This window comes from Amia ocellicauda, chromosome 23, assembly GCF_036373705.1.
Source record: "Amia ocellicauda isolate fAmiCal2 chromosome 23, fAmiCal2.hap1, whole genome shotgun sequence".
Taxonomy (NCBI): domain Eukaryota; kingdom Metazoa; phylum Chordata; class Actinopteri; order Amiiformes; family Amiidae; genus Amia; species Amia ocellicauda.
In genome coordinates this window covers 8,754,860-8,772,405 of record NC_089872.1, presented here as the reverse complement: position 1 = coordinate 8,772,405, position 17,546 = coordinate 8,754,860, and the positions used below count along the sequence as shown (strand labels likewise).

At 40.9% G+C, this 17,546-nt stretch overlaps 1 protein-coding gene across 2 annotated transcripts in view; it reads left to right on the top strand.

The window, feature by feature from the left end:
- The window catches only part of fam120b (family with sequence similarity 120 member B), a 36,377-nt gene extending 25,917 nt beyond the window's left edge, over positions 1–10,460 (top strand). Inside the window, exon 12 of one of the 2 annotated variants that reach the window (XM_066696720.1) lies at positions 8,432–10,460. In XM_066696720.1, coding sequence (XP_066552817.1) covers positions 8,432–8,454 — 23 coding nt within the window. In that variant the 3' untranslated portion in view covers positions 8,455–10,460. The remainder of the gene's footprint in view (positions 1–8,431) is intronic. The other variant, XM_066696718.1, reaches the window with a different exon arrangement.
- Positions 10,461–17,546: the final 7,086 nt, after the last annotated feature.

The following is a 17,546-nucleotide window of genomic DNA, read 5'->3' as shown; positions in this document are numbered from 1 at the left end:
TGCTTGGTATCTGATTTCGGTCTTTTTTTTAACTACCATCATGGCTGGTGAAACTGATACAAAAATCTTTTGCAGGAGTAACAAAATCCCCTTTCTTCCCCCCAAACAGAATGAAGCGAGCGATACAAAGGTTTGCGGGGGAACTCAAACAATTAACTGTATCCTTTTTTTGTGTCATTACATCAGTGCGTTTTAAGTTTCTTTTCCAACTGCTACCTAACTGTCAATTTTCTCAGCTGCTTTAAAAAAAAAAAAAATCTTATACGGCTCCATTCCTGTATCACCTTTCAGCTCCTAGAGTTGGTCTCCTAGTCTGTTAGATGGGAGCTAATTGCACGGTATGGGAATCGGTTATCTTGGAGAACTCATCGAGATTGGGTGGAGATTAACACGCACATACAGATAAGATGGAAAGATGTCATCATCTGGGAGTGAATCAAGGGATGCATGAGAAAAAGCCGGAGATATGAGGTGACTCTCATGACTCAGACAGACGAGGGTGAAGAGCATTGACTCACCTGTTCAGGCAGAAGAAAGAAGAGAACATATGAAGTCACAAATATGTTTCTTTTCATTTACCTTTCACCCATAAGAACATAACTTCATAAACAAGGCCATTCGAGGCCTTCATGCTTTGTTTAGTAGGTAGTAATGGTCCAAGACTCCCACCCTGTCTAGCTTTGAATAAGTCTACGTGGGCAATATGGCTTTCACATTGAAGTAAAAACACAGGGATTTCACCATGAACAAGGCATAATACCATAATCTACACACTGTTCGTACCTTAACTCAAATATTTAAATCACTAATTGGAATAGAAGAAATTAAGCCCATGGAATACTTCTAGATCAAGAAGTAAATAAGAACCAGAAGTCAGATGTGAAAATTTTGTTTTTTTAGAAGGAAAATGGGAAGCGTTTTTTTAACCCGAAGAGTTATGTGGATCTAGAACAAGTTCACTAACTGTAGTTGTAACTGTATCTCCTGACCCCTTGAAATGAAATGAAATGAAATTCTGGTTTCGATTAGCTACTATGATCCAAAAGATCAGGATCTAAACGGAGGGCCTTTTGTTTGTCACTATTCGTGTGCTCTCTACTTTCCCGTACCTTGAATTTATGTGTCCTTTCCTAGCCTCTACCATCTTACAGGGGGGCAGGGAGCTCTGACAATGGGAGATGTTCCACTAAGGATAGAAAACAAAGGGAAACTGCTAGTAGGAAAGTCCTAAAAATTTTGTACCTCAATGCCAGGAGTAACAAGATGTTAGACCTAGAAGCCACAGTGCTGGCGTGTGACTATGATGTTGTAGGAGTGACAGAAACATGGCTTGAATGGAATGGATGAATACAAGTTGAAAGGATACACACAGATTAGGAGGGACAGGCAAAATTGAAGGGGGGGTGGGGTAGCATTATATGTCAGAAATGACATTGAGGCAGAAGAACTCCAATTAGATCTTCGTAACGAAACATAATCTTTGTGTGTTAAACTTTTAAATAAAAGATCTGGAGGAGTGTGTTACAGGAGTTTGCTGAAAATTTGGGAACATTTAAAATCAGACTGGATAGGATCCTTGGATCACTCAGTTATTAACGGACACCAAATGAGCACGATGGGTCGAATGGCCTCCTCTCATTTGTAAACTTTCTTATGTGCGACGTGGTTCTGCCCACCTCCATTCGTGTCTGTCTCTGACCGCCCGGCTGCACAAGCCTGTGACCGCAATCAACACCAACCATCATGTCCGGTTAGTGAACGTATTGTCTGACATCCGGAGAGCGTTCCCAAGCATTCATCCCGCTGTCCAGCCCGTAACCACTGTGGATCGGACCACACACCACACTTCACCACGGCTCTCCGGGAATTTGTCATGATTTGGTCTTGAATTGCCCTTTTGGCTGTGAGCAGGCCAGGAATGAGACGCATTCACGTAGATAGGCCTGGTCAGAAATACTCCTCTCCTCTAATGATATGGAAACCATTGGAATTGGTCGTAGCATACTATGAAAGTCTTACTTTCATTCGGCTAAAGTCTAACATGTTTTAGTGTCTGTTCAGAGTGCATTTACAAATGGAGTTATATTTCCAAGGGAGAAAGTACAGTCTAGGTAATTTAATTTGCCTGACAATCTACATGTCACTATTCCAGTAATTGCTGTAGACAATTGACTATTGAACGGCGATGAAGATCTTGAATAGATCAATAACATTGATCTGAAGTTGATAAAAAGTTTTTATTGGAGCATACAGTTAGGTCCATAAATATTTGGACAGTGACACAATTGTCAATGTGGCTCTGTATGCCACCACAGTGGCAATCAAGATGTGCTTTAAGTGTAGACTGTCATCTTTAATTTGAAGGTAGTTACATCCAAAATGGGTGAACGGTGTAGGAATTACACCCATTTTTATATGTGGTCCCCTCTCCACAGACTCTCCACAGTTTGTAACGTTTGCAGGCATGTTCTTTTAATTTAATTTTGAATTCAGTTTGAGCAAAATGAACCCATGTCTATTGTTGGAGATTATTCAAATGCTGCAGGGATGTGCGTTGGCTGTTACCTGTGTTTCACAATGTTGGCTTCAGTGTATACAAGTGGATTGGGAATTTAGAGAGAAGGATGAGACATTATTAGGAAGCTTTTGCGAAATCGAGGAACAAAACAGGATCATAACCAAGTTAGAGGGGTGGAGAATTGTACACACGTCTACTCTACAGCGATACAGGAGAGAGGAAGAGTGAGATGGGAAAAGACAAAGAGACAGGGCGTGCACTTCCTCCCGGAGTGGAAATCTCTTGACACCAACCTCTCATTACCACTCTGTCAGGGTCGGGGGCTTTTGTTTGCACGGGTGAAGGTGAGGAGGCTGCCCAGGCTTCAGGAAAGTCATTAAAATTCTTTTCATTCCTCGACCGCCACTGCCAGGTACAGTACTGGCTACGTTCACAACAAACTCCCCCCCGGTTTGGGCCGGTTGCCTTGTCTTCACTCAAAACGCTACGCTCTGTGTAGTCGAGGGTGATGCAATCGCCAAGCAATGCAGTAGCAGTAAGGTTCAAGTTAGAAAAAAACTATAAAATGAGGATGTACACAATTGCAGGGAGGAATAAATGGCACGGAGACTTCTAGAAATAACCCTTCCTGATAGGAAATGGCAAACACACTTAGAAAACTGGGATATTTGGCAATGCTGACAAAGGAAACCCAGAGTCTGTTTTACCAGGCTTTCAATCCAGAACAAAGTTAGATTTGCTTTTTGAATGATATACTTTAATAATAATAATAATAATAGTACTTCCATAATAATAACAAAAAACAGTGCTTTCCATTAAAATAAGTTTAAAAGTAAACAAAGTGCAAAGCAAAACCTTTATAAAATGCCAATTGGGAAAAATGTGTTTTAAGATTAATACTAATGATAAGATGAAGAGAAATGGAAAGGCAGATTTTTTTTCCATGTATTTTTGTAAAAAGCAGATTTATCACACTATTCCTCAAATCACAGTATGAGCGATGTTTTCTCTGGCATGCAGAAGGATTTTTTAAGCTTAAAGAGTACAAATGGCTCCCTATTTTCATAAAGCAAAACTCTGGTGCATGTCTAGCAAGAGAAGAACTTCCGATATCTATTTTTTTTTTTTTTTTTAATTTGCTGGAGTTTATTTTGGAACCAAGACCTTGGATAGTCATCCTGTTTGCTGAAAATATAATTTGCCATTATCTTGACACAGTAGAAACTTAATGGCAAGTTGGCACTGAAAATTGCAGTCTGGCATCTCAGATAGACATCTAATGAGTGAGCCCACAGAGGAGCTCCAGCTGACCAATCCTCAATATTGCACAGAAAAGGTTCATAATCCTAGTACTAGAATCCTTCCAAAGCTTACCTAAAGGTATCATTCAATATGACGCTTGTACCATTGTTTTCCAGTCGTTCCCTATGGTTTTAATTTGGCTTTACTGTGTTTTACTACACTCTACCATGAATCAACCACAGTCTACCATAGTAACCATACCTTAAATATATCTATTATGGTATATCTATATCTTGGTATTCCCATTGTCAGGTGTAGCAAAGCAAAAGAAATGTTGAACCAATTGGAAACCACGGTGAAACTAAGGTATACCTTAGTAAAACCATGCCTAAAGTGGAAACCTCCTATGCTTAATTTATTATGGTTAACTTGTGTGTGCTGGTGACTGTAATTGCCAGAGGAGCAGTGATGCGGTCTACTGCCTCAAATAAACAGCCTGCGAACATGTTGGCTCCATTGAGATTCGTTAATCAGCCAGAGATTAATAAGGTATTAGCACTGTTTAATTAGTATGGGATGCAGGAAAATAAAGCCGATATCTGCCCCCTAATCAATCCTGAATCAGCTTTCGACCTCAGCGATGACTGTGGATTACTTTTATTTTCTTTCATTTGATCATATCTCTTTTAATGTTGTTCCACCGACATCCCTTTGATGTTGTCGTAGAGATGACTGTGAATTCCTGGGATCCTCGATGCTCCGGGAGAAATGTGTTTATATGGAAACATGGTCTCGGCGATCTCTTCGACCGAGGTTGTAAAGAAGTCTGAAGAGGCCTGATCGAGCCGCACACAGACTCCTGGGCCTTGGGGGCAAAAGCTGTTTTTCTTTTTTTCTTTAGGCATCTGTGTTTGGCATATGGCGCTTATTTATTATAGCTGTGGTATTGTAGGGACTACAATTCCCATGATAACAAGTTCTCATATATCAAGATTCTTCTGTTGCTCTTTCCCACAGAAGTCGGCTGGACAGGAATGGCCCTGCCAATTCCAGCACTGTTGCGGCAGACAGTTGTCTAAATGTAGTCATTACTGAGGATAAACAGACGCGACTGTTGGCCAGATATAAATCGGCCCGCATATTAAACAGCAATGAGTTATTACAGGGGGGGGGCAGTCTGGAGAATGCACCATGACAGCAGTTCACACTTTTGAAAGCTCATTGTCTCTCAATCACAGAAAGAAAAATGTGTTTCTCTATATTTATATGTATATATTCATTTACACTTCCACTTCTCTTGTTAAGTTAAGAAGGATTGGCTGGAGTAAGAAATGAGCCGAGGGCTGAAAGTCTCTAATTGATGAAACTGCGACTACGACAGTCCTGCCTGCGGCTGTCTTTTCTGTTCACCATATAAAGGAAAATCCCACAACTTTTCATTTCACTTCGTCTGTTACTGCTAATACAAAAACAATACAAAAATACAAAAAAATGTTGATGATACTTTCTGTATGCGTTCGGCTGCCAGAAAAAACAGTGTATTCCACATGAAAAGCAGCTCGGTCCTTCATTATGAGACGTTGGTATTTTTCTTGTCCTTTTATGGTTTTCTTTGGCTTAATGTCCAAACTCTTAATAGAGTTACAGCTTGGTTTTCGAAACGTTTTTCTTACTTGGTGGGGGGGGGGAACAGGGAATCTCACAATATTTATTTGTATTTGAAGCTCTGTTTGCAAACACTCTGTGGTATTTCGCACTACTGGTCATTGATCCCAACAATACGAGAACAATTCACTTGGATGTGAATTTTGGAGAAGCCGGTTTTTTTTAATTGTCTTATTTCTTAAGCACTGCAATCCCAGAACTAAACCAAGTTGGAAATTTCCTATTGGATCCACCGCAGGTTGTGGATTGTGGTAAGAACAGACCCGACTGTAAAAGCTTGTTGCCTTACTTTAGGGATTGTCAGTAATAGCAGCATTTCATTCGTGTGATCTAGCAAGGCCTCACCATTCCATATTAATCATTTGACAAACTTAACCAGTTCACTTCAGCTTAATAATAAAGCTCCCCCCCCAAAAAAAAACAAATTCGGGAGTGTATTTCAGAAGCTTTGAGGGGGAGGATAAGTTTAATTATATGAGTAATCTTTAATGTTTTATAGGGATTTGTGTGTAGTCAAAACAAATTAAAAGAAAACAAATCACCGAAGTTCAGCCCAGGCAAGCTAAAAATTAAGTCCCACTAAGATGTGATTTTCTGGAGACTGAAAGCCCAGTCACGATGTCTCCTCTTAAAAACAGAAGAAAAATGAGAGAGAGTCTAAATTGGGTTCCTCAGGTTTCTAAGTCACAAACAGACCCAGGAACTTCAATTTGACAAGGTCTACATCCCCTCCCGTGTGTAAGAAATTAGTGGGTCACCTAGCAAGACACCTTTCATATGGGATAAGAAATACAGAAATAAGTCAAAATAAAAACAGGACTCTCATTTTGCTGGTCACCCCCTCCCCCATTTCCCCACAAGCAAATAAACAATTGACTGGATCAGCAATGCCTAAGCTAGATGGGTTTGTTTTATTTCCTCAGCCAATTCGACTTCTTTCTATAGCCGTTGTGTTAAAATAGTTTTATTCCCCGCAGGAAAGTTTGGGCAAAGTTTGTCCTCTGCTGCTAAATATAGCCACCAGTGTTTATAAATTGTATCCGTTCACAGAAACATAGAGTGACGCCGTGCCTTCCTAAAGACACTCGGTGGCCCTTTTTCTCCTCGGCCCTCCCCTGAAGTGCTAATCCACATGGCTCTCGCTGGCAGTAATTTGCCGATCAGCGGGGTGCTGCAGTTTTCCTGGCTGGACCCATTTCCCAGCAGCACAAACATGAACAGAGCAAAACTCGAGTGCTCAGCAGCTTCTTGAGTGAACTTTTTCGTTTTGTCTCTTACCAGAAGGTGTGAAAACAGGCCATTTTTTCCTTGGCCTAAAAATAAATAAATAAAAAACAAAAAAAGACCTCAACCACTTCATGTTGTGGCGAACATAAGACACACCCTGGTGCTTTGAAGTGTTCATTCACACCCAGTCAGCCTGGCCTGAAAAAGAACAGAATTAGATTTGTTCCGGGGTCTGTCTGGTCTCCAGTCTGTCAATGGCAAGACCTGTGTTTTGATATTCTTTGCCAAATTAGCGCCACACAAAGGTCTAGAAAGCAAGGTCATTTTTTCTTGGTTTGTTTTGAAAGTTTCTGGGACTTGGAATGAGACTGACCTATTGTGCAATGATCTGAGTGTGTGAGAGAGAGAGAGAGAGAGAGAGAGAGAGAGAGAGAGAGAGAGAGAGAAAACCAAGATTTGGCTCTACTGGAAGACATCTGGAAGGAATTGGGAATACTCTGCATCCGATGAGTCCCCTAATAATTTAACACCTCTTTAGCACGGCTACCGAGTAATGAGCTGTGAGACAGAATCAAAACAGAATAACTTTGTAGTGAGATTTGGAGTCACCCCCTCCTGGGCTAGCGTAGCACATGCTCAGCGGCCCTGCTGTCAGTATTTGCAGAGGCAAATTACATGTCCTGGTACCAGGAGCTGTGCAGCTTCCCTTAAGCCTAAAATATACAGGGAAACATCCCTTCAGCTTGAACATTTTCTTGCCACTTTCACCCTGCTTTTCCACTTTTACAATCAGGCTATTACAATACATTGATTAATGCATACATACTCCACATTTAGTGTTTATCTCAGGACTAATAACAAACAGATTAAGATAAATATTTCCCCTTTGGCCAATCCGGTCTCACTTGAGTCATGGACCATTTCTCCAAGTTATACAGAAGATGTTTGCTGGAATAAAGACCTATTATGAAGTACACTGACAGGACACTAACGTGAAAAGTGATTTAGAATTTTTGTGATGCAATTAAGTTGACCGTTTCATACCGATAATATTGGAATGTTTCTTAACCTCTCTTCATTGCTGCCAAACTCCCTTATGTGCATTGACTCATACATCTCCACTGAAGCATTACTTTAATTATCAGGGCATGTCCTGTGTAACCAAACTGTTACTGTTTAGCCGTAGGGGAGAAGTTATGTTTGGGGGGGGGGGGGCCGGGGTGTCACTGTTGGCACTGTTGATATTTCTGCGGAATTAGTTAATAATTTTTGTTGCCTGTGTTTTTCCTTGCTTGCTATCTCTAATCTCTACAAATTCCCAGACATCCACACTGTGAAAAAACAGTCTCATTACTATTTTGTTTGATGAAACTAAAAGATTTTGATGAAAGTGTACAAAATAAAATGTATAAGATAGTAAAGCAGTATCTGTCAACAAGAAGGAAACAGCTGGAGATTTTAAGTCCAGATGTGCCACGAAATACTGAAAAGAAACATTCATGTGAAAGTATATTAGTTAGTATTCTGTTTTTCATTCATTCATTAATAATATAGTACATTTTGTTCATACAAGAAAGGGGCTAAATACATTCGCTGTATTCTCAGTATGTTTCAGCAAAACATAGATAGATAATGCAGTGGAAAATAAATATCTATTTGTTTATCTCCTTTCAGAAATCTTTTGACAGCTACTGAAATGTCAACAGCTGAAAACTTTAAACACCTGTAGATCTTCGCTGTGTACAAATCTCACCTTCTCCGTTTCCCCCCTCCTCTTAGCTCCTCAGCGTGGTGGTCTCTGAGGACTGCCCCCCCGCTACTGGCTGTTTGGCGCAATTAGCCCCATCAGCCAGACTCCTACTGTCTGTGCTTGTCATCCTCGAATGGGACTTGTTTCAGCAATGCTCGGTGAAATGCCGAGGACTATAATGTTGCCTTCATCTCCGGACAGCGCTTGAGTGATCCTGAGAGGTGAGAGTCGCTGAAACTGCCCACACAGTCAGACCTGGTGCCAAGAGCTCCCTAATGACCCTATTAACGAGCTCTCTGAGCGGTAGCACTAAGCAGCAAGCCAACAAAATCGCTCTGAGTAAGACATGTCACCCTATTTAAGAAACTCCTAAAGTACTGCAGGCCAGCACACTTACACCAGATAAACACTGACCGAGGAGAGAGGTTGGGGGTCTAAAATGCTTCTACTTTTTTTTGGGGGGGTGCTCCAGGTTAACATTTTGCTCCCTGAAAGTACTTGTGAAAAACTAATAGGGTCAATCTACCAAGAGATAACACAGGAGTGGAAGAGAGAAAGAGATTAATAACTTTGTGCTTTCAAATACACACACACACACACACACACACACACACAATATGCTGTTTATTTGGAGGGGAGCTAAAGCTGTCCTTGTTGCCCAAACTGTCCTTTTTCTTGTAATATCTGATGTATGTATTCTACCTCTACAGATCCTGGTTTTCACTTATGAAGGCTTGCATAGTAATTCTTGTTTTTTACCGTGCTTAAACTATGCGTATACTCTGCTTTGCGTGTTGTTTTTCACGGTTCGTATTTTGGGTCACTGCACATCTCATAGCTTTTTCCCATGGTGTCCTACAGCAAACATTTATCAGCGCTGATACAATTGTCTAACTTTTCTTTTTTCTCACTTCCTTTTGTGCTTTGATAGGGTAGGGTAGGTCTGTATAACAGATAAAAAGAAAACCTGAAAACTCATTAGCCATTCCCTCAGCCTGCAAGATTTTAATAATTAGAGTCATTGAAAAATTATGATATCAACACCACCAACAACAACACCGTTGCTAAGAATTGGAGCAATCAAATGTCTTTATTTTAAATCCATGTATAAACCTGTACCATTTTTCTGTGACGGGGGTCGTTAATATCAATGTCTTTCCTGAGTTGAATACCAATCCGGGGATAGTAAAGTATGAATCATCTGTTGGCTTAACCACATAGCGTGATTCTGCGGCAGCTCATTTAGTCTTACAGAAAGAAATCGCCAGAATCTTCTGGCATGTCCACACACAGACAACAAGATAAAACGGAAGAAACGACCTTTCAAGTGATACACTGATTGCCTCTTTTAGTGTAAAAGATAGTAGGATAAGATCAAATGTGTTTTAATGTCCCTTTTGTCTATTCTCATTACCTCAGTACTTTCACATGGTGTGGAAATATTTCAGTTTTCATTATACGGTATTTGTGTTTACATATCATATTTGCTTCTTCCTGCTTCTGCAATATTGTATGCCATAACACGATTTCACAGATTTAAAACTATGTATTCTGACAATCTGTAGAATATTCACTGTGTTCTAATGATGTTTTTTTCTGCAACAACATCCCATGTGTGATGACAGCTGGGAATATCCACCTCCAATCCAGGGATTCCCAGTTATGTTTGTTAATAAAGGGCTTGTCAGCACAGTAAAGAGTTAAGACTTAGCCGAGTTCTTTGATTCAGAATTAAGCTCCCCGCACCCCCTTTTCTTCGTTAAACCACATGTCTGTGTCAAAAGTAGTGCTCTGCTTTTGTGAGGGATTAGATCTGCTGTCCCTTGTTGTCTCCAGGTAGCTTTAATGTCGATTGTAATTAAACGGCCTGTTGCTAATTGACCCCCACTTCTTTGAGGTGGCAGGGGGGCTGGAGGGCCTGTAGGCCGGGGCCGTGTCGTTAATCCTGGGGGAGATGAAGCCTCGGAAACCCCCGAGGTCCCCCGCTGGGCTGGCTCTCCTCAGCTGGTGTGAATAACCCACATTCACACCTCCTACCATTCCCTGAAAGTGCGAAGTCAATAGCCGCCATCCCGTGTTCACAGGGGCCTGGGAAAGGAGCAGAGCAGACTTGGAGACAACACTCTTTAAAGGGAGAGCTTCAGCTGAGGTTGCCGTTACTGTGTTTCCGAATGACCGCGGTGTCGTTCGTATACCGTCCGCTGTAGTTCTCTAAGGTGTGGGACTGTAATTCTCTCATGCTGTGGCCCACGCACAGGAATTAGACTCCAGTGTTTGATCTTCTCAAAGAGCATGGCCTGCCTCAAGCTCCAATCGCTCTCCTTCAGACTCAACCCAGAAAGCAGGCCCAGAGGACACAAATGGAAGCCATGTATAATTAGGATGGAAGCAGGGTCTATTCTTGCTTAAAGTCCATGATGTTCCACTCCTATAATCCCTGAAATCACTCTGTAAATTGTTGTAATTGATAAGGGACTACCGGTATAAAAGTGCACAAGGGCTATGAGAATGACCTCATCTCCTTTTCCAATCAGTCTCCTCCCATGCTCATGTTATGATTTCTCCTCTGGTTTTGTTCACCTTACTTTGTGTTCAGTCCTATGTTCTGTTTGTGCCAGCTCTCCTTTGTTTTAGATCGTCAATAACATGACATCATAGCACTTGTAGCTCCTGGGAACAACTCCAGGCATTATGGTAATACTGTTGTGGATGTCAGTATTATTGCTGCCTGATTTTAAAAAAGAATGACAAAATAAGAAACATTGATGCAGCAGACCATGGCAACAGCTGGCTTTTAAACTATTTCGGCAGGGACAGCTTTCTGAAAACAGTTCCAAAAGCTGATGGCAGGGCAGTCGGGCCGGAGAAATTCCCACAGTTATAATGGCTAAATAGATTGTTTGGAATTCATCAATTAAATATACTCAGAAACTGGAGGCATTAATACCAAATATCATGGCCGCCTCAGTCTGTCTCACTGTAACTCTGTACCTCAGCCAGTTCTCCCACAGATAGCATTGTTTGTATTATGTATGCAAGCGGCAATCAGGGAGCGGAAACACACCCCATGGAACGACACAATCCCAATGAACTATTCAAGATGATGCTTGCAAAAGCCATCAAAGCAGAACCACAACAGGAATGCACACTGTGTTTGTATGTCCCTGCATGCAAGACAGCCGTCTGTGTCGTGTTGGTGCACATTTATTTCAGGTTGGAAGCTTCACAAGACACACAATAGCCTGAGGCAATGCTGAACCTGTCGAAGACCATGGCAGGTTGTACAAAACTACTATTCCAGCGCAGTTATTGGAAAAATAAAACGCCTATTTGGTGGAGATATAGGCTGATAGTTAAAATCATAGACACTTCCCACAGTTATATGTATACATATAGATATATAGATATAGATATATCAGGTTACCATACATTCTGAATGTGGTGTACTGCAGTCAATCACTAAATACTTACATATTCACACACACACACACACATATCTTTAAAATGTTCTTGGGTACAAAGGAGCATGTCATAACTGACTGGGCTAAATCTACTTGTGCTATTCATAGAAGACTGCCCTCCCCCCATGCCTTTTCCTTACTGATAATATTGACACTTAATTAGTGGCTGAGTGGCAGAGATCTTAAGTATATAATTATGGATGGATATTTTTGATAACACCAAAGGTTAACCCTCTCCTGTCTGGCTATAGAAGCTCAGATTGACTCCTGCTAAACGTTAGCCAACATTGTTCTCTGGCTTCCTACTTTATGAACCCAGGGGGAGCTGAAAACACTTTTGATTTCCAAGCCAATGCTAATGTATTTCCACATCCAAGAGTTGCTCACACCAGCAGAACCATTTTGAGTTGACTTTTCATTTTATTACACAAAACAAACGCTTTATACTATGCAAAGCTTAGGAAACTTTTGTTCTTAAACAAAAGTTTTTTTTGTTTTTTTTATCAGTATTGGTTTTATTTTGTGCTTGTTGATTTGTCGCTTTCTCTCTATCGGTCTCAGAGAATTAAATTATGAATCAAATCATGTATTTCATCAATTTCTTTTTTTTGGTAAGAGTGCTCATTATTGTTCTCCGATAAAGGACAAGAAAATACACATTGCGCGCAGGGAGATCTGATTAAATTATGTTTCTTTCCCACAAGCTGTTTTATTTTCTATCCGCCTTCTTCTCCTGACACCTCTTCTCTTCACCACTGTGGGAAAAGTCATCAAGTTTCCAGTGTATGGTGAGCATTGTAAAGGGTAATTCAATTTTACACCATAGCAATCAGATGTAAAATAGAGAAAGAGGGGAGAGAGGCTGTAAACAGCCTTTCAGTGGAGATGTCTTTTGCATGTGTTTGAAACACCCCCGAATAAAAGGAGTTGACTTGGAAGCTCTTCTCCGACATGCAGTGGACTGATTGCTTCCCTGTGCCACCTAGTGGGCACAATGCACCACCGCATTGGAGAGGAGGAAGTGGTGGGGGGGAGGCTTAAGTTTTCATTATACCTGAGAGCTATTGCAAAGACATCTTCACTTCCAAATCAAGGGAAGACTTTTTATATTACACAACATACTGGCATCTGTAGAAAGCATCTTCTGGAAGCCTTCATTTAGAGTTTCCATTGTAATGTGTAAGCTGATTATTTCGTTAAATATCTAAAACTTAAATCAACAAAGAAAGGGGACAGAAATGTACCTGGTTTGAAATGTTGTCTCTATCACAAAGGCATTAATTACACAAGAATATTTTTGTGTTGTTCCTGTTCTTAATTGCAAAAGCTATAGTCTGTTTATATCCCTTTTAGAAATGTTGAATTTCATTCTGGAAATTCCTTTAAAGGACCCAGGCCAGTTCAGGAGCATCTACTATCTCTTTACATTGGTCATCTTTCATGCTACCATTCAGAGATAAGTTATGCCCTTTCATTTCCTGGGGGGGGGACCCCATAAGTAACCTCCAGCTGCAACACAGACTGAGCTTATAACCATGTCTCTTACTGTTTTTAGAAACTATTGTGCGCTATTGGTGAAAACGAGAGTTCTCGTTCACCCTACACGTCACTAAGTACGTTCCCAGGAAAAAATATTCTTTCATTGATCTACATCAAAAGAAATTAAAGCTAAACAATAATTCATCAAATGAGTTCTCCACAGATTGTCGTTTTTTCCTGATTGCTGCTGTTTGTTCCTTTTGGACATTATTCAGCTTCCATTACTTTTTCTTATTGTTTTGTTTCAAGGCTAGCCTCCCCCCCCTCCTCCAATGCTGGGAGTTTTCAAATCCTTATTTGCACTCATAATAAGTGAACAAAATAATCAAAATATTCTGTGCTTTTACTGCAGAGCAAAATCAGCATATCTTTCTTTGAATCTCCATGGAAAAAAGTTAAAAAATATTTCCCTGTTTTGAACTGAATTGTCTTGTAATGTCATATAAAGGTCATTTTGTTATGTATTATTATATTGTTTAAAATATTTAAAGCTGTATCATTTAGTCGTTTTTTCGGTACGTTACTAGACAAATGCAGTCTTTATAGTGTACAGATGTGCGTGTGTCTATTCCCTGAAGAGAAACAGTAGTTGTCAGAGATCCTTGTATCTCTCCGTTCACCTAACGAGCGTTGATACATATCTTGATAACACATGCAGGCTGACAGCTCACTGACAGGCCGTAAAATGTTGAAGGAGAAATGCAATGAGTAATGCAGCATTTTGAGGATATATTTTCAAAATGCAACTCATGTTATTATTATTTGCATCATTATTGGTTTTTTTCAGTAGTATTAGCATCGTTATTGTCATTATTACTTTTGCCGTGAACTCCTTTCCCTTCCCCCGCTAGAAGAAATGAGACTCTCAACAGTACAGTAGATGTTTTTTCTTTTCTTTTCTTCTTTTCTTATTTTCCTGTCAATTGCCCCAGTAGCTGAGAAAGGCAGCCAGCAAGCGTTAACGCCACCCCTCCCTGATGTAATAGGCCCGTGGTAACAGCCGGCACCCTCGTGATAAGTGCCATTAGAGCCGAGGGGGTAAGGTGAGGCCGCGGTACAGGCTGGGGGGATGCAGCACCAGCGTGCTACGTCTCCTCAAGGCAGACCCCCGCTCCCCTACCCCCCGAGCTCGATCCTTTAATGAGCTGAAGTGTCAACACACAGATGATAAATAGGAAGTTTCTCAGTCCAAATGTAGTGTGAGAACTGGGGGTGTGGAAGCTGTTGGGGATGGATGGGGGGGGGCTAATGGTAGGAGCTTGGGGAGATCAAAGGGCCTCCTTTTGGGGGGGTTGATTAGAATTAGCACCAGACTGGGAAAGTGACACAGGGGCAGGAGGTTGGCGACTAATAGATGGAAGGTGACAAAGCACCTGCACTGGGATGGGCAGAAGTGTGAAGGTGCCCCCCACAGCCCCCCACCCCCTGCCCCATCAGCTTCACAGCCCTGGCTGAGGAAGGGAGTCTTTTGTTACCCCTGTTGTTGTTTTTCTGCTTCGTTTTTGTTTCCCCCCCGCCACAAGCTGCCTGATTTTTGAGGGCACCAAACCGTGATCCTTCCTAAAGCCTTTACAGGGCAACTTGCTAGCCCACAATGCAACACCAGGGCGAATCCAATCCAAGGAAGTCTAATGTTTATCGGCAAAGACCAGGCATGATTTACAAACCAGCACCGCAACCGTTACATCAGAGCGATGCCAAACTCAATTCACGCCGGTTATGTGTATGAATGTCCCACCAGCTGCCTCCTATTGACATGGAAAGGATACACTTCATAAACCAAAAGAGACTAGTGGATTGTTTGTGTTCATTTATAAGACAGTCATAATAATAAAATATGATTTGAAGTCCGTCATTTATGCCGACATTTATTATTATTTAAGTGCAGACTTGTCAAATGTGACTAAAACGGTATAAATCCTTGTGGTGAAATGAACGCTACACCATAAAGATAATCAGCCTTTGTCTCTCAGTTTGTTGCATGGTTGAGATACCCATGAGAAAAAAAATGAGCTTTTACACGTTTAAGCTGTGAAATATTGCTCCGTTACTCCTTCCCGTGGGAATCAATTTGAAACATAGTGCTTTGCTGGAACTGCAACTAGGGTAGTAAAGAGAGAAACTCTGCTGTAAATTCAAATCACACCTAAACTTCAATTTAGGATTACTGGAAAGGGGAGGAAAATAATAATAAAAAAAAAAAAACATGGCACAAATTTGAAATATCTTTATGGCAGCTGCAGTGAGACAAAAACAAATAAACAAGCCACAAAATCCAGCAAAGTGGGTCAGTTTCTGCTGTGTTTAACAGCTCACTGTAATTGAAAACTACTATTATAGATCAGTGGTCAAGTTTTGCTATTTTCTGCTGTAGGGCTGCCCAGTGCCATACAGACAGGAGTTCGTTTTCTCCTTGTTGGAGAGCAAAAAGACAAATAAGGCGACAAAAGTCCTGATCGTATCTGACCATAGGCTCAGTGCACTATATCCGTCTTATCGATTGAAATGGATATTTAAAACAACAAGGTTCTCCCCAAATCAGGAGTGGAGGCCAAATTAACATTGGAATGTCTGCATAAGACCAGAGAGGATATCCTGGAGAAAAGGCTTGGCCCGGAAAACTTTCCTGTGGAGAACGGCAATCAAATTATAAATAACCTATCAAAAGAACTGCAGCGTAGCATGATGGGACTTTGTAGATAAGGTTACAAAAAAGAGGGAAAAGTAACATTTACAGGAAGCAAAACTATAAACAAATTGTACGACTACACTGAAGAATATGAACAGCGTGTGTGTTATTCTATGCATGATTAAGTGATGTTTAAACAGCTAAACCATGCTCACTCCACTCACTGGAATAACAGCCTAAAATACTTTGAAGAAATGCTATTCTGTAGGTATGATCTCCCTCTCTCCCTCTCTTGCTCTCTCTCTATTCATCAATCTGTTTGTGTGTATATATTTGAGTATATATCCCTGAGTTTTTTCCTTCTTTGCCACGCTGTCTCCAAATCCTCCCTCTATCCCCACCTCCCAGCCCTTTTCCTTTCCACACATTTACAGATTCACTTTTAGTCCAACAGCCCAGCACCTCCCTGCCCAAAGACTTGATCTAATAAATTCTGTAACTACTTAAAAAGAGAGAGTGCCCGTGAAAAGGCCCCTTTGTGCGGAAAGGTTTAAGGGGGAGCCAGTTATTATATTTCTGTTAATGAAACCTCTCCAAGTAGCTTGCCTGCTGTCTCCTAATTGATTTAGATGGATCTGTGGACTGGTTCTCACAGCCTGCGTTTATGCGTGCTTTCCACCTTCGCTTCATCTGCTCGGTGACCTCCTCCTCCAACCAAACAGTGGGGAGAGGGAAAAAAATAACAACAACAACAACAACAAACAACAGAAAGAGATGTGTCCGCCCCCAGCCCATGAATCGAATCTCTACACAATAATCTGGTTAGACACGAACGCTTCCCAGTCCTCGTGCGTTTTTATTCCTTCAGTTCGCTCACAAAAACAACAACAAAAGCCTTTCTTCTGTGGCAAATCAAAAGGATTGTTCAGAAATCATGTTTTTTTTAATGATTTATTTATTTGCATATGGTTTAGAATGCTTTAATCATGGCATTTAATTGTTATTTTGTTATAATTCAATAAAATACTGGTTTTAATGTTACTTTACTTTGTATATATACATTGATTTGGATATATACCTTTAGCTATGGTTCCCGTCTCTCTCTCTATATATATATAAACGTTAATGCACTGTCTCAGCCAGTGTTTGGAGTTGTATCATTCAGATTCTGTTTTTAATTAACTTCAACAATGACTATACGAACATTCAGCAAAACAAAACACAGATGTTTACCAATTTTACAAAAGGCAACTGTTCGAAACGTATTTATCAGGCTCCAGGCCCACCTTTGGCCTCGTGCGTGCGGCTGTCTTTTTGATCGATGGCTGCAGGAATACCGTGCCACCGAGGCGAGGCTGTCGGCGCTATCTTCTTTGCTAAGTTCATCGCAGAGGTCCTCCGTGAGATTTAGGTCACAGCTCTGAGCAGGCAATGTGATGTTTTCAAAGCTTTTCTCCCTGAACCACTCTGTTATACTCCCAGCTTTTGTATCACGGTGTTATTGTGTTATTGTGC